The 25,060-nt window shown below is 33.8% G+C and overlaps 5 protein-coding genes across 5 annotated transcripts; 3 read left to right on the top strand and 2 right to left on the bottom strand.

Moving 5' to 3' along the window:
* Positions 1-895: 895 nt before the first annotated feature.
* On the top strand, positions 896-2,588 carry LOC108557219 (SH3 domain-containing protein 19). Its single transcript, XM_017913663.1, has 3 exons — positions 896-1,438; positions 1,496-2,042; positions 2,098-2,588. Exons 1-3 carry the CDS (start codon positions 1,356-1,358, stop codon positions 2,395-2,397), a joined length of 930 nt encoding a protein of 309 aa, XP_017769152.1. The 5' UTR covers positions 896-1,355; the 3' UTR covers positions 2,398-2,588.
* Positions 2,589-4,299: 1,711 nt separating this feature from the next.
* On the bottom strand, positions 4,300-5,691 carry LOC108557220 (cysteine-rich hydrophobic domain-containing protein 2). Its single transcript, XM_017913664.1, has 4 exons — positions 5,576-5,691; positions 5,233-5,509; positions 4,968-5,178; positions 4,300-4,905 (listed from the first exon to the last, which is right to left on the bottom strand). Exons 2-4 carry the CDS (start codon positions 5,352-5,354, stop codon positions 4,738-4,740), a joined length of 501 nt encoding a protein of 166 aa, XP_017769153.1. The 5' UTR covers positions 5,355-5,509; positions 5,576-5,691; the 3' UTR covers positions 4,300-4,737.
* A 315-nt stretch (positions 5,692-6,006) lies between these two features.
* LOC108557221 (short coiled-coil protein B-like) lies at positions 6,007-6,868 on the top strand. Its single transcript, XM_017913665.1, has 2 exons — positions 6,007-6,212; positions 6,272-6,868. Exons 1-2 carry the CDS (start codon positions 6,161-6,163, stop codon positions 6,613-6,615), a joined length of 396 nt encoding a protein of 131 aa, XP_017769154.1. The 5' UTR covers positions 6,007-6,160; the 3' UTR covers positions 6,616-6,868.
* An 870-nt stretch (positions 6,869-7,738) lies between these two features.
* On the top strand, positions 7,739-8,507 carry LOC108557222 (short coiled-coil protein homolog). Its single transcript, XM_017913666.1, has 2 exons — positions 7,739-7,922; positions 7,973-8,507. Exons 1-2 carry the CDS (start codon positions 7,868-7,870, stop codon positions 8,320-8,322), a joined length of 405 nt encoding a protein of 134 aa, XP_017769155.1. The 5' UTR covers positions 7,739-7,867; the 3' UTR covers positions 8,323-8,507.
* A 77-nt stretch (positions 8,508-8,584) lies between these two features.
* LOC108557223 (semaphorin-5B) lies at positions 8,585-23,046 on the bottom strand. Its single transcript, XM_017913667.1, has 9 exons — positions 22,958-23,046; positions 17,195-17,311; positions 16,170-16,269; positions 13,608-13,815; positions 12,156-12,455; positions 10,469-11,342; positions 9,566-10,399; positions 9,146-9,304; positions 8,585-9,086 (listed from the first exon to the last, which is right to left on the bottom strand). Exons 2-9 carry the CDS (start codon positions 17,304-17,306, stop codon positions 8,722-8,724), a joined length of 2,952 nt encoding a protein of 983 aa, XP_017769156.1. The 5' UTR covers positions 17,307-17,311; positions 22,958-23,046; the 3' UTR covers positions 8,585-8,721.
* Between the last annotated feature and the right edge of the window lie 2,014 nt (positions 23,047-25,060).

The following is a 25,060-nucleotide window of genomic DNA, read 5'->3' as shown; positions in this document are numbered from 1 at the left end:
TGCTTGAAATCCAAGACTCTGCTCTCAGCCACATCCGGTCCAACGATCTTCTCCTCCTTCAACAAGTCTAACACCGACTGCAGGATATCATCCATCGTGTACAGCTGGCCGAGCACTACTGCAAAACGATATTAGATAATGAAACACTTGAGACTATGTCATTCGAGCGATAACGTTAAGGAATTCGAAACTACATACCTACTCGACTTACTAACACCAAAACAAATACAAAACTACTGGTATTTTTGTGAGCGTTATTTTAAAGAAATCATTCAATCAACTCGAAGCCAGCGCAATAACAGGACTCTCGTCAGCAGCGATAATTAATCATCAGTGTGCGACAATAATAAAAAAAAATAACACATGTTTGATTGAAATCCTCTTATAAAAATAATAGTACACAATAATTGTGTGAAACTATACCAGTTGTGACACCTAATTCATCTTCCGCTGCGGAATGATTTCGTTATCAATAATAATTTTATTTTCCATAAATATTCCAAAAGCAAAAATGTAAATGAATAAATAGTTATCTTATTTAAAAAAAAATAATAATGATAGATATAATGTGTGGAGCAAACGGAAACTTGTCTCTTAGATATTGGGTCAGAGTATACGAAATTTTAAAAACGCTTTATCAATGAATGCAGGAAACAAACTAGGAATAAATGGGAGGGAAAACCTTGGATTTAAACATAATGTGAAAAAGAACGTTACGAAACTATTCTTTTTCCGGTGAACGCAGGTGTTTGTTACCCCTGGCCACCCCAACTTTCTCCCTAAGTTGCAGTAGGTTAAAGTCCGCGAAGGTAGAGAGTCTTCTACACGTGCCAAAGACACATGTAGATTTATTTAACGTATTTATCATTGGAGTCCCCTTCGGAACTCACGTTAGTTTATCGGTATGCTCGTGCTATCATAATAATATAAATTCGTGGCGCGGAGCGTGAATTTCGTGGAGAGAAACGCGTACAGGAAACGAAGAAGAGAAGAGGGAAGCGAATATAAAAAAAAAACTCAAGTTCATTATACCTAAGTTATGCGAGTGTGTAAGTGTACCTCTCGCATATACATATACGTTATTATTTTTGTTGGTTTGTTTGCTTCGTGTTTGCTGCCTCTCCGTGCCTTCTCCGAGTCACCTATGTGCAATTTATGAAGGTTGAAATAATAAACAAGTTTCCTGTACTCGTTTCTCTCTAGCGCACGCAAACTCCGATCAGTTCTCTCCACAATGATACTACTAGTCGGTCGTGATGTAATTGTGTGATTCGTGGAAACAACAATTCATATGCGCCATAAAATCTGTGATAACGCTATTTTAAATAGACCACTGTAAATAATACTGGGTGTAAATGAGTACCATAAAGTTTCCTTCTAGACCAGCCCCAAGCATTGAGGAGGCTCGGCAGAAGAATTTAAACAACAACAGCAAAATGTAAGTGACACTTCAAAAGCAATTACAGTGATGTCAATAACATGTCCAATATTGCAGTAAAAATACAAAGGAAAAGAAGAAGGCTCCACCAAGGCCTCCGCCACCTGATTTGGCTAAAGTGAAGAGTAGATCTGCTTGGACCCTGGACACAGATAACACAATATCTTTAATTGAATGGAGCCCACCGAGTTCACCAAAGAATAAAAGCCATGCCTTTGCTGGGAGTGTATCCAGTTCTTTCAGCAGTAGCACAAGTAGTCTAGCTTCAAGTAAAAAAAGCTACGATGAACCAGTTAACCAAAATACATGGAATAACAATACACCATTTCCATTCCCTGCATACAATTTGCAAGGGAAGCAGACTCAGCCGCAAGTTAAGGTTATTCCAACGATTATTAGAGCACAAGGAAGTAAAGGTTGCAGGGCTTCATCACCAAGTGAAGCTAGTTCCTCGAGGGGAGTTTCTCCCTTACTGAATTCATCACCACCAATGCCTAACATTCCACCACCCAGTCCACCAAAGGAAATAAGTGAATTTGTCTCACCTTTTGGTATTGCCTTGTTCAACTACACTTCAACACAGAACGAAGATCTCTCCTTTGAGGTACTCATTGAAATTCTATACATACCACACAGTCTAAACACATTTCTATTTGCAGACGAACGACATAGTTTACATATTGAGAAAGGTAAATGATGAATGGCTCTATGGTAGAGTAGACGATAGAGAGGGAATGTTCCCGGCCAACTTTGTCGACGTACAGGTGCCTTTGGAGGATGAGTATGTGACCGCTCTTTATGAATTCCGTACGCAGATCGAAGGTGATTTAGAGTTCATTCCGGGTCAACGAATTAAAATTCTTAAAAGGATTTCGGATGATTGGCTCATGGGTGAATCGCAAGGCATGGTTGGCCAATTCCCGTCCAATTTTGTGGACAATGTACCGCCGAATATTTGACCACACTAATATACCTAAAACTAATCTGTCCATAAATTAATTTTAATATTTATTAATCATAGATTTAGGCAATGGGCTTATTCAAATTGTGATATACTGGACATATATTAAGGCTGTACATTTTGTAATTATTAATCTAGCTCTTATATTTTTCCTTCAATGAACAATTGGATACTCAAATAACAAAAATATTTTTGATAAATCTCTTAACAAATACATTCGTTTAAAAACAAAACAATATACACTTGATTCTTATACTCTACATTTCCCTAGCCTCAGAGCTGTCTCATCCATTAGGCACAGCAGTGCATAGAACCCACAAAAAGTAGTTTAATTAGAATTGACCTCATATTTTTTTACCCTTCCTCGATATTAATTGTTTATAGTTCAATCAATGTACATTCAATTCAATTGTACATTTGTATAAAAGTTTAATTAATTTTACTGAATCTACTACGAATAGATGCAATAAAGGTAAGTGTTGGATTTTTTTTTANATGCAAACTATTCAAAAGTTTTATTAATTTAGTAGGAATTAATTTTTCAACTTACGATTTTTTTTATTAACTCCAGCTAATATTTGTATTTTTTTAATAGACTAATTTTTCTTATTTTCAAACTACTTCTTAATACAAATTAAGTCCTGTATATTTGGTAACTGGAGCTTTAACCTAAATCAACCTAACCTATCTTATGAAAATACGTCAACTGGGTTTATTCAGTATTAAACCTAAGCAATTATATTATCAAAACAAAAGTAGATTGTATACTCAACTTGTTTATAATTACAAAAGAAATTATATAATCACATTGAATTAATACTTGAATCAATGTGAAGTACAGTGGAACCTCGCTTAACGAACATTTCTCTTAACGAGCAAAATGACTCGCTTAACGAGCGATGTTTCGCATAACGAGTGACGACGAGAAGAGAAGCCCCGGCTTGTGTACACATATTAGTGTATTTTTTAATGTTTCACTATACGAGTATTTCACTATACAAGTAAAAATCCGGAAATTTTGGAACGGATAAAACTCGTTAAGCGAGGTTCCACTGTATTTACAACTATGTATATTTAAGTGTAAAATAATCGTTAAATCGGCATAAATTAAAACGTTAAATCTCCTCTAAGTGACTAAAATTGATTGTTTAAGTTCTTAATATTGAAACAAAGCAATTAATATTAGTCATAGAAATCTATTTTGGAAGCGATTCGTCATCGATATGTCATCAATCCAATTAAGAACATGTGAACATCTACACGATGTTTTCAATATGTAATCAATATTACCTGACTAATTGCACTAAGTATCTGGAAAAAAAAATTCAATGAGTTAATCCTTATATGTTATCAAGTATCATCACATGATTTATGTAAAGAAAGATAGTACATTTTTCCATGCACATTAGTTTTTTTTTGTATAATTGTTTTAACAAACTTCGTATATACGTTAATCTTGTTTATTGTCACGGCCATAAATAGACTCGAAAAACAAACAAAATAACAGCACGGGAATAGAAACGTACGCACATTGAAATTTAAAGGAAGTTTTATTAATATTACTCCACTGAGATCATCCATCGAACATTTATTATTATTACTTGAATTATTATTATAATTAATTATTTTTTTTTCTCATCATCCAGATTAACACAATTAATTTTTTTATAATGGTCTAAAATTAAATTAATTAAATGGAATTTGCACCTAGAAATAATAAAAGAAATCCAAATTTTCGACAACTCTCCCACCTACAAATACTAACGATAATTGAAAAAAAAAATGAAAATAATACGATAATAAATGTAAAAATAAATTAAAAAAGAAGTGCAAAAAGAAAATATAAGAGACGATACATATTTTGTAGTAAACTTAAATTACAAGTTAATTAATATATGTATATGTTTTTTTTTAACTTTTCTCTATATGTTTCAATAAATATGGTAACAATTAAATCTTGGTTGCGCGTAACAAACAAATATTTACAGAGGACAAACAATTAATTAATTTCTTCTGATATTGTATGCAAGCTGAATTTGATAAATTGTACTACAAAATATATTGCACATATATGGAATAACTTTTTACCTATATATAACTAAACTTAATTAACTCAATGAAAATAGTTGCCAACAAAATCCAGTTATAGCACATAACTGAAGAATATATATAGATATATCGTATGTATATAGATGTACATAGATTCATATATATATTAGTTTTAGTTATCACATTTACCTTATATACATCAAGATGTGTAGATAAGAATTTCATAAAAGCCATTACTAACTAAAAATAGCGAATATGTACAAAAAAACCAAAAGTGTAAATTGAACTGTTAATCTGGTCTGTAGATTGGTATTTTTGGTAAGAATTCTATTAGTATGACATATTCCATCATTGAAGATGAATCGCACTGTTGCTTAGATAGTCTCCAGTGCAGTCCAAGCTTATGGTATAAATAGCTGTTTTCCCATTCTAATAATTTGTTTAATGAATGTTGTGTCTAAAAAAAGAGCAAGTTGATTAATAAATATAATTAAGTGTATTAAGAAATAAATATCATACCCTTTTGCTGAGACAAATAACAGGCCAGAGTGAGCAACCGAATGTGCAGCAACAGCACAAGCATCCACAAAATAGCCATTTCACATTGACTGGTAGCGTTTTCTTTAGCACACTATTAATTCTTAACACAGTTTCCTTAAATTCCTCTGGCGCCACCCTTGAAACTAATCCACTCGGGAACTCAGGGCTAAATCTGTTGCTAAGACCAAACCTAAGCAGAACCACATTGAACATCTAAATCACATAAAATATGTCCTGAACTTACACAGTCATATTGCCTGCTCCACGTATAACAACTGGATCTGGCACTAGGGTAACATCAGTGGGCTCAACTTCTTCAGAGATCTCCTCCTCATCTTCATAGTATATTGCGTCGAAACCTTCCATCGCTGGCACAGGGAGTGATACGTTAGCAGCACAATTATAGTTAACAAAACAGAAGGTCCCAGTTGCACATGGATATTAATATTAATGATTTCCTGATTATTATGTAAATAGCGGAATGCATTCACTTGATGATGTTATGAACATCAATGAGCAATCTGGAAAGATAAGATAAGCGTTGAGATGAGCCCGTGTTTTCGTGTTTCTACATGCCCTTTGTTTACAGATCAACTTTCTTCTCGGATTGTTGGTCATCTTCTTCTCACAGAAACGTTCCGAAAGTTCACTGTTGGAAAAACCATTTACATCTGAACGCACCGAAGCACACGTTGCCATGCCATTAAGGAGGGACCAAAAGTGACCGATTCTCCGAAATATTCCATTAACAATTACATAATAACAAGCATTATGTTATTGAGGAAACATAGAACATGTTATTTATATATAAAGAATAAGATTATATTATTATTATAAACATAGTTTAAAACAGGTATTGGCATCAGCGTAATCTTCTAAAAAAATATTTAATATTTAATCAACAATATAAAGTATCATATAAACGCATTTCATTAAAATTAACATATTAAAATCAGTAGTGTTACTATTTTGAATTTGTTTACAAAAGTCCTTTTTGCAGTGACCAACTATTAGAAAGTTGTTTACGTCCGTTTGTTGGTACTACTGTAAACATGATCGCTCATTCAGGGCGTTTCAGTTTTTCAGACTTTTACTGTATTTGCGAATAGTTTCAGTTGCATTCAGTTGATTTTCAGCCCTTTAAATATCGGCCACTTCGAATAGTTGTTAACATGGCAAGTAAATTGCAAGATGACATTCCATTAGCTGACGATGATCCGCAAGGTAAGCTAATTTGCAATCGATAATCCGTCGCAGTTAACTATATCATACTCTTTTTACAGTGATCATATCTGATGATGTTGAAGTTGCTTCAACATATTCCAGTATGATGCATGGACAAAGTATGGATTCTATACAGTCATCATTCACAAATGGCAGTTCCAGTCCTCAGCATCATAGCCTGGAGCCAGATTGTAACCCAGATGAGCAAGAGGAGAAGGCTCGTTTGATTTCTCAAGTCCTAGAGCTACAGAACACCTTAGATGATCTCTCTCAAAGGGTAGACAATGTTAAGGAAGAGAATTTGAAATTAAGATCTGAAAATCAGGTGTTGGGACAATACATTGAAAACCTTATGTCTGCATCTAGTGTATTCTCATCAACTCCCAAAGTGAAGAAAAAATAGATGATGAACTGCTTAGGTCCCATTGAAATTGGATATGTTACAGCACATTGAAGAAGGAATGCTTTGATTGAAATCTAGTCTCTTTTATTCTCGAATTTAGTTTGTTAAAAACTTGAAATATTACTACTTACAATGTCTATGAAAGCTTCTTTGGATTTACATGCTTGGATCAGATCCAAACATTCACACTATTATAATTTGTATATTAATGTTTCTAGCCTTGTTGGCAGATTGTGAATAAGACCACTCTTAAAGATTGAAAATTATAAATATTTTGTTAACAATGAAATATGAGCTAATCTATTACTAACAAATTAATAAAACATTTGTCTGTTAACAAAGAAATGCAGTTTTTTTTCCTTCACTTTTATTATAGCTTAAATCATACTAATGAACATGTTGGAAGGAGGTCTGCATTATTATTTTAATTATGTTATCTAACTTATTTTGATTGTATTGGTTACCATAGTAACGTTACCATCAACTGGCCACCAACTTAATGCGCTTCAGTACAATGGTTAAATAACAAATTGAAAAAAGCTTAGAGTAATCTGACAAACAAAAACAATGGAAGTACCTCACATATAATTAGTATAAAATGGAAATAATTATTTTCTGTGTTCTTGTTTTTATATGAATATTAGGTATATATTTGTATATACAGAATAACCTACGAAATCATTTTGTATTACTTTACTATGAGTGATAATTGAGCTTTCTAGTTATTGTTGTTCCTTCAACCATCAACATTTTATATTAAAATATTAGAATTCAGCAGATGTGCAAATTATGTAGTCTTGTAGACTCAACTTATGAATCTGAGATGATACTTGTATCAATGTTCAATCAGTTTGAAACAGCTTATATTTTTGAAAAAAAAAAGAGGTGAAATTAACAATTATATTCTAGTCAATGATTCAAATTCTACTGTGTGGAATGCTGTGGAAGCAAAGATTAGACAACTTTCAAATTTAAATTATTTAAATTTATAGTATTTACCATGCGATGATTATCAACAAATTGTTTAAATGAATATCAAACAAAGTATCTTCACTATACGCTAATTATTCAATTTTTTAAAATTTTAATTATTTGACGCTTGTACTTGTGGCGCCATCGTGGTCATAGAACAGAATTTTTCATATAACCTGGTCCCCCTGCTGTCAACTAAATAAATCGTTACTGCCGACAATTCATAAAGTCCAGTGAAAGATAAAGTGCATTATAGAATTAGATTTATAGCAGAACTTGAATGATGGCAGATAAAACTGACGACGACATTCCATTAGCTGATGATGATCCTCAAGGTAGAACATTATAGTATGTCCAGTTAGTTTCTAAGAGTATCATTTTACAGTGATTATATATGATGATGACCCAGAAGAATCCAATGAGTCTGGCTTGAATCATGGTCAAAGCATGGAATCAATACAGTCATCATTTACTAATGACAGTGCTGCAAGCCCAAGACATGACCAAGGCTTGGAGCTGGACAGTGCTATTGATGAGCTGGAAGAGAAAGCTAGATTCATAACTCAAGTTCTGGAGCTGCAGAACACCTTGGATGATCTATCACAAAGACTTGACCATGTGAAGGAGGAAAACCTCAGATTGAAGTCTGAGAACATGGTTCTGGGTCAGTACATCGAGAACTTGATGTCTGCATCCAGTGTGTTCCAAACTACACCCAAAGTCAAGAAAAAGTAAATATAAATGTTTGCACATCCCTCACTCTGTTTCAGTCTTAATTCTAGTCACTATAATAATTTCAATGTTAGATATTATATGAACCACAACAGTGGCATAGTATTAGAAATGTAGGGGGAAAAAAACATATAGTTCACAAAAGATATTATATTAAAATATATTTTAAAAAATGCAAATATAACTCAATATGAGTCAGAAATAAATATTTTTGTTAATATTTAAATATAAATTAATGGAATTAATAAAAATTTATAGTGTAGCAGGTACAGTATATTATTATATAAGGATGTGGGGGGGGATAAGGCTTTGTTGTTTTTTTGTATGTTTATTACGTAGGCGTTTAGGAGGCTTTATATGTTACAAAAAGAAACTGGCTGAAAAACTTATGCCGTGTCAGTCTTATTCGTAAAACTTATCGTCAAATAAACCATTGTTCAAACTATTACTGTTTCTTTTGATTGTGTCGTAGTCGAATTTCAGCGATTTCATCGTTCCGTTGTTCGCTGTTACATTCAAAATATTCGACGATGATGCACCCTGGCGCTTGGGGGGTTTGTCTCGTAGGGGGACGGATGTGTATTGGTTTGACTTTGCAGTCATATAATGAGGTGAGCTGGGTAATTGAGGTTTCCTTCTCTTGATGAAGTAATGGTAGCAGAGAAACGACACTAACAAGCCGAACAAAATACCCAAGATCACGCAAACCACATATTCCACAATTGGTGCAGACAAACTGGCTGTGTTCAAGGAGCCGATGTTAATTTCTGAAAAGCGGAAGAGGCTCGTTTATGTAACTAACACTTTGTTGTTGGACTTTAATTACCATTGTTCATTTCTTCTTCGGAACACATGCGGGTTTCTTTGCTGGACCCTTGACAAGTCGTGGAATCCGTTGTGATATTCCTGCATCTTCTCGTGCGGTATTGCTTGCTGTTCTCATCGCAATCCGACCAATTCGTCCATTCTTCCCATCCGAATATTGCTGAAAATGTATATTATTCATTAGAATCTCAAGTGATATTTCCAGAAGACGAAATTAAATCAATTTAATATATAATATTTTTAAGAATCTTTGAAATCTGCACTACTAATTCATTATTATAATAATTATGTAAAGATTAGTTATGATTGAATTAAATTGAAATGGTTATCACATAAACTAGTTTGTTTTATGACTCACAGGTCAGTGTGCTAGAGGGAATAAATGAAATAATAGAAATTAAAATAAATGTATTATCCTTACAGTTGCAGGGTGGCATTTCGCAGTGCCGTTTTTGGCTGGTCTGACCCACGCATTCGCCTCGACCTTCGCAAATACGTTCCTTGAACTGGAAGCCGATGCCGCAGGTGACGCTGCAGGTGTTCCATTCTGACCACGGTCCCCACCGTGCTGTTTCCTCGTCGCAATGCCTGCTCTTGCAAACCCTCTCCTGCGTGAACTTTATGAGTGAAGAGTTCTGGACGGGGGCGCGGCAGACGTACTTGTACTTGATCTGGACGAACTCGTTATTTGCGTTCGTGTAGTTCTGGATGAAGAAGTTGACCTTCTTCTGTTCGGCGCAGGGCGTATAACAGGTTTCGTACTCGACGTTCGTGCCGACGCAGACCAAGCCGCCGGATAGAGGCGGCGGATTATTGCAACGCCTGGCGCGCTTACGGAAGCCGCCCCCGCACGACGAGCAACCCGACCACGGTTCCCAGTTGCTCCAGCCACCATCTTGTGGCGTGGGTGTCGCCACCGGACAGGGTGGATTCCCGGTGCACAGCACCTCCGAATGGTCTTGTCCAACACAAACCCGGCCCCTGTGGACGGGGGCGGGATTCGTACAGGTCCTTGTTCTCGTTTTCACAGCTAATCCGCACGTGGCGGAGCATTCCGACCATGCAGACCACGCTGTCCAACCGCCATGCACCGTGCAATTAGTCACTGACACTGAATCACCCATACAACTTTTTCCGCCGTTCCGGGCCGACGGGTTGTTGCAGTGCCTGATCTGGCAGAGGCACTTGTCGTTCGAATCTGGATCCGAGGTCGCGCGATGGGCGCACGGAAACCACTCAGACCAGCTGCTCCAACCTGCGGAATAAACATACAAGAAAAGCAATTAATAAGGGCGTCATATTCATGTGTATGGTAACGGTGTACCTCCATCGACGGGGGCATCTAACTGAGGGCAGGTCATTGCCAATTGCTCCCAATAGTCTTCCGAAGGATCAGAGTATGGAGCGACGGTACACGCGTCTTTGAGCTTATGCCATCCGCAGTATGGATCCATTGCATTCTGGCAGCTCCGTTTGGAGACGTGCCGACCACAATGGTGAGCTGGTATCCGCATAAGCCGATCTTGTGTGCCGACGTACACGGAATTTGTCTCCTTAAGATACTGCATACCCAATATGGGCACGCTAGCATCCGGTACAGGATTCCAAACTTCCACGAGACAGGTAGCCCGTGTGCGCGGCATCACCGTTAGCTTCTTAATGAGCCCTTCTTGCGTTGCAACGTAGATCACGTGGATCGAGGTGTGCTGCTTCGTCGCCAGGACGTCCACGGTTATATGCGTGAACCGCTCCAGCTGGGCATCGTATAGAGGCCTGAGAGTAACAGCCTCAACAGCCGAGTCCATCAACTGGTACTTCGAGCTCTCTATGATGTTCTTGTTACGCGGCTGAGCTTTACATTCGAAGTGTTCGTGGTTCTTGGAGTAGTGCTTGTTCCAAGAACTACCAACATGTTCTTGGTATTTGAATGGTCCCGAGAAGGCTTTATTAATGGCCGTCAAGTTGAAGGCGCAAATAGCCGATCCCGCGATGCTGTTCACTGGCGTCGTGAACGTTGCGTACAGGATGTTCTCTCCGGGAATGTAAGCCGTACTCTGGATCTCGTCAAAATAGAAAGGATAATCGCCGGTTATCGAACAATTCAGTCGGGCTTTAATGAAAGTCGTCCAATTATCCTTGAGCATCACTTGACCACCAGCATCATTCTTGCAAACTCTGGCAATCCTCGAATATACAATCTGAAAAATTATTTCTTAGCAAATCCATACCACTAACTAAATTATACGACATTATTTATTAAAACACAATTTCATACTTTTCTTTGCAATAAAAATACGGCTTTCCTTTGAAATATTATTATTAAATAATGAAATCATTAGTACTTTAATTATAACCTTATAGGTTTTACATTGAACTTATATAATGCTTACTACATTTCCGTCAACAAAAAGTGATACAGTTATGTTAAATCAGAATTATATTCAGCGTTTATTAAATTTAACTTATTGGAAAATTAATCAAGGATCTCCAATATTATAATTGCATAACTATTTCGATATTTATTGCATTAACGTACTATTGTATATCTTTTCTTTAAATTGAACTCTAGGTTATTTCTATTGAAACTTGCTAGAAAGAACTATCGTCTCTAATATTTTCATTCTATACTCAGTCGAGGAGTTAAGGTTAACAACCGGTTTTACATTGTGTTTTATGGTAATATCCAACATATCTGTCTACAATCTAGAGATCAACTTCATAAGTAAACTGTACTACAAACCATCTGCTCCATAATTGAATTAAATCTGTTTGCATTTTATAGTTTTACAATTTAAATTGCACTTTTAAGATAAAACGAGAAACAACTTAATTATGTAATTGCATGCATATATAATTTAATTACCCAAAAAATAAATAATATTGTTCCAAAATTGAAGAGTTAAGTAATATGTTTACTTTATATGTTTGTAAGAACACAAAATCAGGTTTAGCCTAAATAACTTAAATGATGATACTAAAACTATTAAACTATAATTTGTTTAAAACAATACCTTTCCACAATTGATGTATTCTACTGCAGCCTCTCTAAATATGAAATAAACGAATTTGTCTGTTTCAAAGGACCCAACAAAATGCGGTTCGTTTATCCAAAGGCTGTTGTACTGTTGCGTCCTCATTGCAGGTCCTCCAATACTCCTGTAAATAGCGAAATCGGAACCGGAAAAGTCCGTGGGTCCTCCGAAATAGTATTCCCCGTCTTCTGTTAATAACGCTGTTATATTGGATAAAGGATTGTATGGACTTCTTGCTATTCCATCAACTGTTTCAACGACTGCCGTAATATTTTCTATCTAAAAAAATGGAAGGATCTAAATGGTACTGATGTTTGTCATAGGTAAATGAAAAGGTACATATTTTAACCCTTATTGACTTTAATTATAAATTTAAGAGAATTTAAAATTAGATTTATAGGAATTATGTATAACGATAAATAGAAGAGGTAAGTGTAAACAAATCAATTATATAATTTCAAGGATAAGATTATGAGTGGAAAAAAATTGATTAGATTAACGCGTAGAATAATTCTTATTTATTTGTCCACGAAATAGGATTTTTTCAATTTCTCCAGTTATTTTTTTTTTAATATTTGCGATTCTATGAAATAAAATTTAAAGGCTTAAAGGATCCAATTAATACTATGGAAGCAAATAATTAAGCACAGTTATGCTGCGAACTCCGCAGGTTTGTGGGAAGAAAATGTAATTAGAAAGTAGTCAATGCATATAACAAGCAGTTATATTAAAAAAAAAGAAGTTCCGAGTTTTTGGTCGAGCCGCAAAATAAGGAAGTAAAAAAACATATGCATGTGTAAGGAAGCTTGAAACTTAACACGATGAGGTGTGGCAGCGGCAAAACACAGTGCAAATGCTTATGTAAGTAATGTGAACGTGGAAAAGATGAGTATGACCGGTTCGAAACCGATATTGATCTATCAAATTACTGAAATATCCGTAAGTAATATTCTAAAAGATATAACGATTAAATTATCGATTTATTTCAATTATATAAAAAATTCTAATTCCAATATGGGTGGTGTGGTAATAGATATTTAAAAAAATGAAGATTTCGGTTTGATTGCTTCAGCAAGTATTGTATGTTTGTAACTCGCTCCAAGGTTCAGATGTGGGAGAGAAGGAGTGGATGTTGTATGAAAGAGAGCAAAGGAGAATGTAAGTGGAAAATATGCATATGGGTGGTTCAAGAGACATCTGTTCAAAGGTGGGGAATATCATCTGGACAAAAACGGATCGAGTCTCCGCAAACGTAACAGAACGATGTAATAAGTGTCCTTTCAGGTGCACTAATTACGTTTAAATAAAAATAAAATCAAATGATTTAAAAAAAAAGCAACAAGTTGCAATTCCAATAAAGGTAATAAATATATACACCGGTGCATTTCGAGCAAAGAGGACAAGGATTCAGTTATGGTTATGGTTAATTACCTCTCGCCAAGTGCACGACGGCGAAAAGGATTCGGTGCCGCAGGCCAAGATCCTTTTGCCGTTCGTGAGCAGGACCTTTATGTAGTTGTGGCAGTTATCCTCGGACTGTCCTTTGTTCAGGCACATCGCCGTCTTCTTCTCCGTCGACGGCCACGTCGCATTCTCCAACAAATGTAAATGTGGCAGAGACAATCGAAACAATGCATCTCTAGAAAGCGAACAACCGAACGAGAAAGTACTAATTAGCTATATAGATATTACTTTTGTTAACGCATTCCGATCCGGATACTTATCGTCGACTTAAATCACTTGTTTCCTTTACTTAATAAAGTAACGGAACTAACAATTTCCAACTTATATATATTTCTACTACAAAATCACCTATTATGACTTATTAATTGATCATCAATTATAAAATTATACCTTTTCTACCAATATCACGTCTTAGAACTACTTTTCTGACTCTTACTGCACACTAAGTATATTTCAAAATTTTTTGTAAAAGAAAATTGTAGTAAAAGATATTAGGATAAGTTTTAGGGATTAGATTCTGTTTGAGTTTGTAACTAAAAACATGTAACCTACGATACCTATATTGAAGATGCTTACTAAAATTCAATCTACAAATAAAATATGTTAAACCTAATCAAGTGGAGTGGAATTGAGATAAAAATTTTAAGACTACATTAGAATGTTTTAAATGTTAGCTTTGAATTAATTGCACAATTGGAGCAGGTAAAGCAACCTTTATAGAAAATTGAGGTTGTTACAATACAAGCCTATATTTGGTAAATAGAGTTCACGATTACATAGTTTTAAATAAGGATCTGTACATTTGTTTAACATCCATAGCTTGTGATGGTGGTATTTGCAATTCCTCGATTTTTTTAAAGAATATACACTATATAAATATTATTTAAGATTGATTTTTCTCGTTTGTTTGGAAATGTATTATAAGTATATTAAAGTTACTTAATCTTTTAGGTCAGTTACTTCCATCTTCGTATTAACGGTTAACGAGAGCTTATATAGATATTTGAAATATTTCCTTCAGTTAAACGGCTTTATAAGCTAAGAGGTGAGTGACCTTCGCATTTAAAGATAATAAAACCGAAAGAGGACAACTGATAAGCAGAACTGTGTCCTTTTGTATTTTAGCTTCATAAGTATTGTTGTTGTTATCATAGGTTGCGATTATATTAGTTTATGAACTAGTAATTTGACTAGTTTTAAAAGATATTCAGTATAAAGCCCATCGAGTAATCAAGTCCTTAATGGTAGTTCGAGCACTTAGGAGCTTTCAAAGCGGATCTTCATAGTGATTATGAATTACCAATTGAGTCCCTCGTTCTTACCGCTACGAATTCAGTCCACTTATGTTGTTATTAAAAGGACGCACTAACATGTCTACTCTAAATAGAGTAAGTAGCAAAGCAAACAAAAATCAAATGTGAAGTCCCAGTTCACTAGCTAATACCAATACGTGTCTGCATTCGAACGGAAAATGAAGACACGTATTTATACGTGATTCGTTGCCAACGTTGGAGGTAGTTTTAATACGTGATTTTAGGTCGTAAATGTCAACATCTAAAAATGTACTTCATAAAAATATATACTGAGTGATTTCAAGCACCGGACCGCAATGTTTACCGAAAACTTCTACTACTCATAAAACTCCCAGTTTACTTTAAAGTCAATGACCAATTTTATTGTTCTTTTAACTCCACTTATAAGTGTATTCATTACAAATTATGCTGTATTTTTTATCAATTTCAAACATTTATTATTTTCAGATTTATTAATTTGGGAATTAATTTTTTTTTTTCAGAAATAATTACAAAAAGTAACGATAAAACTGTAATTGGATAAACTAGAATGATATGTCATTTACTGTTTAGTTTAACTTCAATTGCAGTATTTTACATTTGGTTAAGATGAATTGAATAGATTTGACATTGAATATGTTGTTTATGATAACATTATCAAATATTGTGTGAAAATACAGATTGTACTCTAATAATATTTACACAGTAATGATTTCTTAACGGAAATTTTCTGATACTGGTTTATTTTTTGGTTGGACAATTGAATAACATTGATAAAATATTATGAAATATTAAAACAAAAATATTTTATAAATATTCAAAAATTTACAAAATTTATTGCATTTTATGCATATTTAAGAATTAAAATTAATCAATTATAATAAATGTTTTTTTGTCAAATTTAAAGATTTGAGGTCAAACCTAAATTTTTGTAAATAATTATTTTCAAAATAAAGTAAAATGAAAATTCATCAAAATAAAAATTAAATAAGTAGTGCTAATTGCATGAATAATGTACTTGGTTTAATATATGCAAGAATGGTTTCATCTGTAAATATGCACTAGAATGTGCAAAGTTTGTTGATCATTTGACATGTTTGAAGTAGATAAATAGAGTATATAGAACATGATTTATCTAAATACAAAATATATAGCAAAATATCTTTGGTCATTGACATGAAGGCAGTATTTATGACCTATATCTAAAGAGAAGGAGAAAATGAGAAATAATCGTTACCTTGCACCGACTAGAACTTGATTGCGAGCGACGTCGAATAACAACTGCGAGTAAGTGGTAATGCCATCTTGGGCAAACGCGTCGACTGAAAGCTGGAGATCTGCAAAGGAAATAAAGAAAAAAATATGAGCTAAACGTTCTTAGACGTTATCTAATCAGATGTTTGAGTTATAGCTCTAAAAATTCAAGAGTAGCATTGGAAACTGCCGCTCAATTTTCTGACTTCCGCTTATCAAACAAAGCCGACAATGAGAAGAGATGATATGAGAAGCCGTGCGACTTTTGGTGTATAAATTAACCGCACAAAATGCATCGGATAAATCTCAAGTGACTTAATGGATTTCGACAAATGCGAGTTAACGTGCAACTTACATATACAAAATTTCGTAAGTTATGTACGTTAGTATAAATGTACTGGACAATTACATCAGTTAATACATCAATTTAGACCTAATAGAAATCTTTTAGTTGGTGTCCAATGACAATTTATCAAGTTTGAGTAATCTTGTAGTTGAAAACTGACGTGTTAATTTGTTTTTTTTTAAATAAATTAATCTAATGTTTGAGCTTTAAGTCTAAAAGATCCAGAAGTGTATTAAAAGCTGGCACCAGTCTTTACTACTTCCACTTATCAAATAGGGGTGACAATGAGAAGTCGCGCGACTTCTGGTATAGCAATTAACCGGTCTATAGGCGATATTCATTGGAAGTGTTTTAATGGATTTCGACAAATGCGAGTCGTTAGTGTATCGTCAACCTGCATTCTATAGCCATCGCGGTTTTTATCGTCGCCGAGGAGTCGTGGTATCCTCGTGTCTGTTTACAGAAGAATTGAGCTAATATTTGTTCGGGTGGATGCGATAAGTTCATCATCATCTGATGAATGTTGTCGAGGGAAGCACCGTTGCATCCATCCATCTCATCCAATTTTCCCACATAATCGGTGGCACGATGACTCTAATACTTTCCACGCGCGTCCCACTTGTTATTTGCACGCGTACTCCAGTTCCTCGCGATGGTCTCACCTTGATAAGAGATGTGCCTGAAGTCGCTCTTTGGATGCGATCCGGTAGACGCGCCCAACGTGAAGCAGGCGCAAAAGGCGATGAAGACCTTGTCCATTACAGATGTTATCATACGATCTGCAACAGAAGAGAAGGATTAAAATACATTCGCATCAACAACATATAAACAAGGACAAAGTGAAAAATAAAATAATTAAATAAGCAACAGCAATGTACAAAACGCTTCCGCTAAAGAATTGCTGGAGGAGTATGGCAAAGAGAAGATGAGTCACAGTTTAATTGTATAATCCTTGCGAAATTGCAAATATTAGAAAATAGCATTGTATGAAAATGTATTGATATTTTAATGCATGTACGTCACGCGAATTATTCCAAACGGCTGTTACATATTGCATTCCATAGATACGTACATAAATTGTCCAATAATGCATAGCACGTTTGTCATTCTGCCTTGACTACCAATTTCTTAGTCGTCCGGCTCCAAATTGTATCTAGTATTGTTAGGAGTGTTCTGAGTATTTCTTATTTAACTTCGGTCCCAATCAGAGCCAATTAGTCAAGGCTGTTTGCCAACGCGGTTTATTGTTGTGATAGTAGCGATACGATCACAAGCTCGTTGAGTATGTACGAAGCATAACGGTAAATCAGGAAACGACAAACATTAAGTATACCAAACACCTGCATCAACAGAAGAATCAAAAACAACAATACTCTTGCCTTTATCATTTGTAATTTTAAACAATTATTAGTTTCTGTATGTTAAGTCCATACAATGAATTGTTCAAAATTTGAAGAAGCAATTAGATTTTAGTCCTAAATAAATAATAAAAATTAGTTAATATCAGAAAATACCCAAAGAACATTATATATATTATAGAATAATTTATGCTTGATTCTTTAAGAAAGTTAAAAATGACGAGGGGACAGCAGTAATGAAAAACCTCCTATTCGAGAACTTGTTGATATGGTTATCTCAGTTAACGTAAGCACTTGATGAATTGCATAACACCATCTGTGCATTAACAATTAATAATTACAATTTCCAGTTACAATTTCAAGTAAAATTTACTATTCTACAAAAGTTAAGCAACGACATGACTGGTGGTAATTTTTCAATTTTTATTGACAAATTTATATATTATAAATGAAAAAGTAATATATATATTACTAATAAAACAAATACATCAGCATTTCACAACCTTTTAACCTCGCGATTCAACATATTTGTTTGTAGTTATACAACGTCCTATTTGCTAAAAGTACTTCACCAATTTTTCGGTTTGACACAAGATTACAGCTGTCATTACGCGATTATAAAACGCTTATATAAATCATACTTTTTATAAATTAAATAATGAGACTCAACTAAGTTAAGTGCAACAAGAGATGACTAGTTTTCTTTTTCAAAATTAGTTTTTTTTTTTAAGAAAAGCATGCATTTCATCTTACCTACATGTTTCTAATATTATCTGTGCATTGATTATTTACTTGTTGATGCTCATAGATAAAGTTGTTTTTATTGATAAGAAGACCTCAATATTCCCAGCACACATAATCGAACAATTTTAGAACTTAAAATTATATCAGTTTGTTGTATATTTTGTATTATTTCTTTCTATTCTGTCCTATTTTATCATTGTTTTTAATTATTTCGTTTATTGGAAAAAAAAATGTATTTTCTAGGTCTTGGTTTACATATGGATCTGCTAATATTATATAAGTGCAACATTGAAAATAGACTGCAAGAAATTATTTCTAAATGCAAACATATAAATAAAATACGAACAAATAAAAGTTACATACAAAATATATGTATATCTTCATCACTGTGAATATGTGATGTGCATTAAAATATCCATATTATAGTAATTGAATCTTTTAACAAATATTAAGTCTTCAACTTAAATATCAATTATACAACTTCATTAGTTTATAGTTATGTAATGAGAGAATATATTTAAAAAAAAATAATAAAAAAAATTTAATGAAGAAATTCTGATTAATGTTGTTAATTAAAAATTTTCATTGTTTTCACAAACTTAGCAAATTTACATTTTTTTTTTACATTTAAATTTATTGCAAAATGATTTACAAGACAAGTAATTACAGAAAACATACGCGTTTTAAATTAAAATTTGGATAAAGAAAGTTGCAGTTTCTTGTATAATTATTTAGATTTTTCCGTGTTTGTATTCACAATAATTAAATGTTTATATAAGATTACGTTAAGAGATGAATAAAAACAAAATATTGCTTGTTTTATTAAATGATAATTAACAGAAGCCATGAAAGAAGAAAAATGTTTTAATGAAGTTATCGATGAAATAATTCCAGAAACTCATTAATAATGCGATTTTTATGCGGAATAAGATAAACTCTGCAATAATATAAACAATGCAATATAAAAGTTATTAACTCCCACAAGGACATCTCGTTTGTATTAAGAATGAGTCTTTTTTTTTTGGAAAAACTTTGTAAAACTTTCATAGTGAAAGAAATTCTTGAGTTTTTGTACTAAAATTGTTCTATTCTTCAAAGATTGATAGGTACAAGCTTTGTGACAGTATTTGTAAATAGTTCCTGAAAAAAATAAAGTTTTTTTCAAACTTTCTCAAAGGAAATTAACCACAATGTGTCACCTACTTAACAACTTGACAGCTAAACTGTAAATACGTCTGAAAGCTAAACTATACACAAATCTGAATGTTTTAACCGAAGAAGCAATGACAATATTCACATGGTTTTAAAATTACAAAGTAAATAATAAACGTTAATGAATCATGTTGATTACAAAAATTTAATATCTGCAATTCTTAACTATACAATATGATTAATGTTGATTTATGACTAATTGATATAATATTTAACAATTTGATTTACAAAATTTTATTACCATAGTTCAATTTTATATTTTTTTAGAAAAAACGTTCAATTTTTGCTACACAAAATCATCAATTTCAGGTTTATTGATTTATTTTTATACTTGTTATTTAATTAAATTCAAAAAACAAAATCATTTACATTAATGTTAAGAAACAAAGAAAACTTTTGTTAATTGTTATACTGATATAATATAGTTGAAGTGTTCCAATTTAGCACAGATAAGAGCATAATAACAAATATGAGTTACATTACACGGCAATAAAGATAGCAATGTATCATATTTAAGAAGCAAATATTTGTTTACGTAGTTTTCTGAAAGTTTATATAAACATTTCGTGACAAACACGTGTTCCATCCAGACAATAAAGAGAAAATCACATTTATTATTATTTATTTGTCCTTCATTTAAATGTGACGGAGAGAACTAGTTTATTTATTTTCAACGACGTGCTAAAAATATCCGGTATAATTGCTTGAATTGATGCAGCCAATATCTATTTAATGCTTCAATAAATACAATTGCTTTGTACTTACAAGCATTGTTTCTTACACTCTTTGAAGCTTGAAAAAAAAGGTTGTCAAATGCGATCAATATATTCGAATAGCCTTTTTAATAAGACCATTATTATTCGGTGAAACGAGATGTCACAAGCAGAGATTAATGTAATGAAGTTTTACGATATGTACGTTGATTAGAAACGAGTTGCATACGTTAATTAAGACCCTTAATTTGTATTTGTTGCTATTCGCAAAATCCATTACATAATCATTTATTTACATAATTGCCTTATATTTGAATTAATATTATTAAGTTCTTAGAAAATCTGTTGCGCGAATCCGGGATATGTGGAACTAAGAGAATCAATGTATAATTTACGGGTTACGTAAACGAAAACTCATTGCAGATATGATTTGTCTCGTATATTTCTTAGAAAATCATCTTAGATCACACACCATAATTTTGTATTTTTTCAACTTTTGACATTATAATATAATTACGTCTTCACAATACCGTGTTATTTGAACATGTACCGTGTTGTAAAAAGTTTGGGTGGCATCATGTGAAACTGTGTTATAAAGGTACTTGTATCATCATTTAAATAATAATTTCGATAATCGTGTTATATTGTTTTGAATAATCGTGTTAGAGCGAAATAATGTTGTAAAAGTAGCGTGTTAAATGATGGTTATGTGTACTTGTCTCATTTAAAAAGAAAATGATAAATGTAATTAGCATATAGTGAATTACATAATATGCAAAGTTTGAAACCTTTGACATTTACAATTTGCAAACGCGTAATTGTCGTTAGTAAACTGACGTGACTATACAAAACCGAATTATTCTAAACTAAAAACTAAAATATATGTGGACAAATAAATATTATGGGATTAAGATTGATGGTCGTGCAAGATTTAGTTTCAATCAAAAGAAAAAAGGCATTCAAATGTATTTGGAGAACGTAAACAGCAGTAAAAGATCTTGACCCAACGTAATAAAAAGTAGGTAGTTGCCGGAGAGCCAACCATCTTTTTTATAGTTGCAGTAAAACATCCTTGAAATTTAAAGCGTAAAACTGTAATATATTTGTAAATAAATCAGTCTTCCGTCGAAGACAGTGCACTGGCAACGCCTGTGACACTTTCTAAACTTATAGAACAATGAAAACCAAATGTATTCCGAATCCAGTTTTCTTTTTCGTTTTTGTGCTTCGATTGTTTGCAGCGTGAAAACGATATTCAGAAACTGACACCTCCACAATTCGTCACCCTCAGGTAAAAATAAAAGTAATAGAAAGACAAAAAAAAAAATGGTTACCCGCAAATATACAGTAGTTCTTTAAAAATAGCAGCTCTTAAATGGCCCCAAAAATTTCATTTTAGAGCGTAAGCTTAGTTCATTCCACAAAGAGGAATTACATCATCGAATCGCATCAAACAGACGTTAGTTGATATAAAATAGTATTGTTGATGGAAAGAGAAGAGGATGGAAGATGAACGTGAGGAGCATAGGGAATAATAATCTTCTCTCCACATATTTTAATATGCCTAAAAACCCAAAGGTCCCCGGGGCGACCCGGTCGTAATATTAAAGAGAAGAAAACCAGTTTGCCTTTGTTCCCCTCTCCACCGCTTCCCTCCAGCATTTAGTCTACTACAAATAAATGAGAAAAAGGGCGGACGGACCTGAAGGTCGGCCGCGACAACAATAAGACCTTCTTGTTCTTCTTCGGGTTATTGTCCAGCCTCCAAAACAACCCGTAAATCCAAAACCCCAAACATTAGGTTCTTAACACATTATGGTTTATATTTAAGCTTGATGCAATTAAGGGCTTCGACTAATTGGAATCACCGTTTTATTTGCGCTTTATCTTCATGTATGAAGACCGGATGGATGAGTAGTTGCCTACGTTGCATCCCCGAAAATGTTCGCAGGGAGAGTTCTAATGGAATAAAGTTTCATTACCCGAAACTGATTTATGGCTGACATTAATGAATGAGTTAATTTCACACAATCTTCGCGTTTTATGGCACTTTAAATGGACACAGAAGACGGAGTTTGTTTAAGCTAAATACTTAAACACTTAACACCCACATTGCCCCATATTCGTCTGTGCATAATGTTGTTGTTTTTTGTGTACATTCATCTTGTTCCTCCTCTTCTTTTTTTTATATAGAGGGAAGCGAGTATGATTTACGGAGGAGGATTGAGGTTTTGGAAACGGATGGGAGCTTTGTTATTGTTGTTCTTCGAAGATCCGTGGGTGAGAGAAAACAACCGGAAAAAAATTCGCTGAATGGCGTCCAGATGTGCTTTGCTTTCTGGATTTGCAGATGTTGCGCGCCCAGAATCTGAGTATATAGTTAAACACGCATACATACCAAGTGCGATTTCCTAAGAATGGAGGACGTGCGGGGATGGCCATAACTTTCCATCACGAAAGAAATCTGTTAGGGATCTGGTGGAAATCACAGTTGGCGCGCATCCTGGACTCGCTGCGATGGCACAGGATCAAAGGGCCGATCGGAAATCCGGCGATGGCACAAAAAGCATTGCAAATGCGAAAAACTGAAGAAGAGAAACTGTTACCGCGAACGACCTTGGGTTAAGGTTGTTGGAGAGAAACAAACACGCCGATATCTTGTGACTGTGTGCGCGCCGCGCTAAGGTTCATTGCTTGAATGGCATCTGAATCTGATAGGAGGCTTGTGTTCGTAGCCTGACTTAAGTCTGCCGACTCGCTATTGGCTCTCGTCCGATCGTAGTTCTCTCTCCAACACTCTCTATTGGACAAGGATGAACATCTGCACGTGACTATACCAATTTCTTAACAGGCAGAGTAGTAGGAGTCGGCTACTATTTTTTTTTTCTATCTAGTCACTTGCTTTCCATGCAGTGATTTAGGAACAAACATTCGGTATATCATGTACGCAGCGAACATGCACCTAGTTTTCACCACTCGTCGAGTGTTTACATAACCGAAACTTTTTAAAAGCCATTCCGCTTCGTTATTTTGCGAATTACCCAGCCGAAATCTGTAAACCGATTTGTTCATTAAAGGATTATTACATCCTGAAGCATCCGAACAGCATCAATTAGGGGCTTTGGACAACAAAAAGCTTAACAATTAAATTTAACTATGGAGTTCCTCGGACTTCATCATCCGACAAACTGTTTCGGATCTTCACTTTGCTGATGCATTTAAGTGTGTTTCTGTAGGTATACATGTGTCCATGCGAGAGCGCGCAGATACAGGTTGAGTTTCTTACCAACTGGTTTCCTTGCGTTTTTTTTTTCTCGCTCTCTGTCTTTCTCTACCTCATGTTTTTTTTTCTTGACTCGAATCCCACATAATATTTGCGACATGCTTAACACATGCCCACTTATTGGGAGGATACCGACTTTTCCACGGAAACTGGGTGTCCGTTAACATGAAATTGTTTATTGTTGATAATAATATTACATTTCAGGCACGAATGAAAATCGCATAATCATCAAGCAGGTTATCGCATTTCGTCGTATCGCATATCTTGTAAGAGGAGAGAAAAAGAAGAAGAAATAAACAACAAACCGCACGTACTGATCCAGTAGGTGAATAAGAAGTGATCCACCATGATCTTACTAACATAGTCGATCGACAAATCCATCAAAACTAACAAGTAAATCGAAAGTTGTGAAAAATTGGCGAAGTGCGAAAATACCCGAACTTGATCTTCGATCGAGAGGAGAGATGACCGAGAAGAATTGGCGATTGCGGAATCAAATTTTAAATCATCTGACATAGTTATTTTTTTTTTAATTCATTTAAAATTTATTTCTAATCTACTTTATAATTTAATTAATTAAAAAGAAAACCAAATTTGTATAAGACTAAAAGGAAAAAAAATATCCTGAAACTATAGTATTTATTTTTTCACATACTAAGCTCTAATCTCATAAGTATAATCTTTATAGCAATCTGTGAATTGTACAAAAGATTTAGCTTCCTAAAATACTACCCACAATATTATCTAATTATCCTATGATTTACCCATGTCTATGGTAATATATCATACCAGATTATTATTTTTTTTTCTGTTGTGGTCACAAAATGAGGGTAAATTACAACAGGGTTTTGTAAAAAAATCTATTTTTAATATATTTAAAAAAAAAAATGTCAAGTCTTCATATATTGGAATGGTGCCAAGGTGTTATGCACTTCAAAAAATTGGCTTCAACACAACTCTAGTTTATCTATTTTTGATACAAATGAACATTTACAAAAAAAAAATAAAAGTTGCATATTTTTTTATTTAAATTGAAAATATACCTTAAATTTAACTAAAATCTTGATCTTTTCAATATTTTTATTATTAATTTGGAATAGTTTTACAATATTATTTTGTAAAAATTGGTGCGTCTTATGGTCAGAAAATTGTTATGAATAGCTTCGTTTGTTAACTTTAATTCAGGAGCTAGTACTGACAGAAACTATACGAGCCTTT

This window comes from Nicrophorus vespilloides, unplaced genomic scaffold, assembly GCF_001412225.1.
Source record: "Nicrophorus vespilloides isolate i.1.1-1 unplaced genomic scaffold, Nicve_v1.0, whole genome shotgun sequence".
In the NCBI taxonomy this organism is placed as follows: domain Eukaryota; kingdom Metazoa; phylum Arthropoda; class Insecta; order Coleoptera; family Silphidae; genus Nicrophorus; species Nicrophorus vespilloides.
This window is presented reverse-complemented; position numbering and strand designations above follow the sequence as displayed.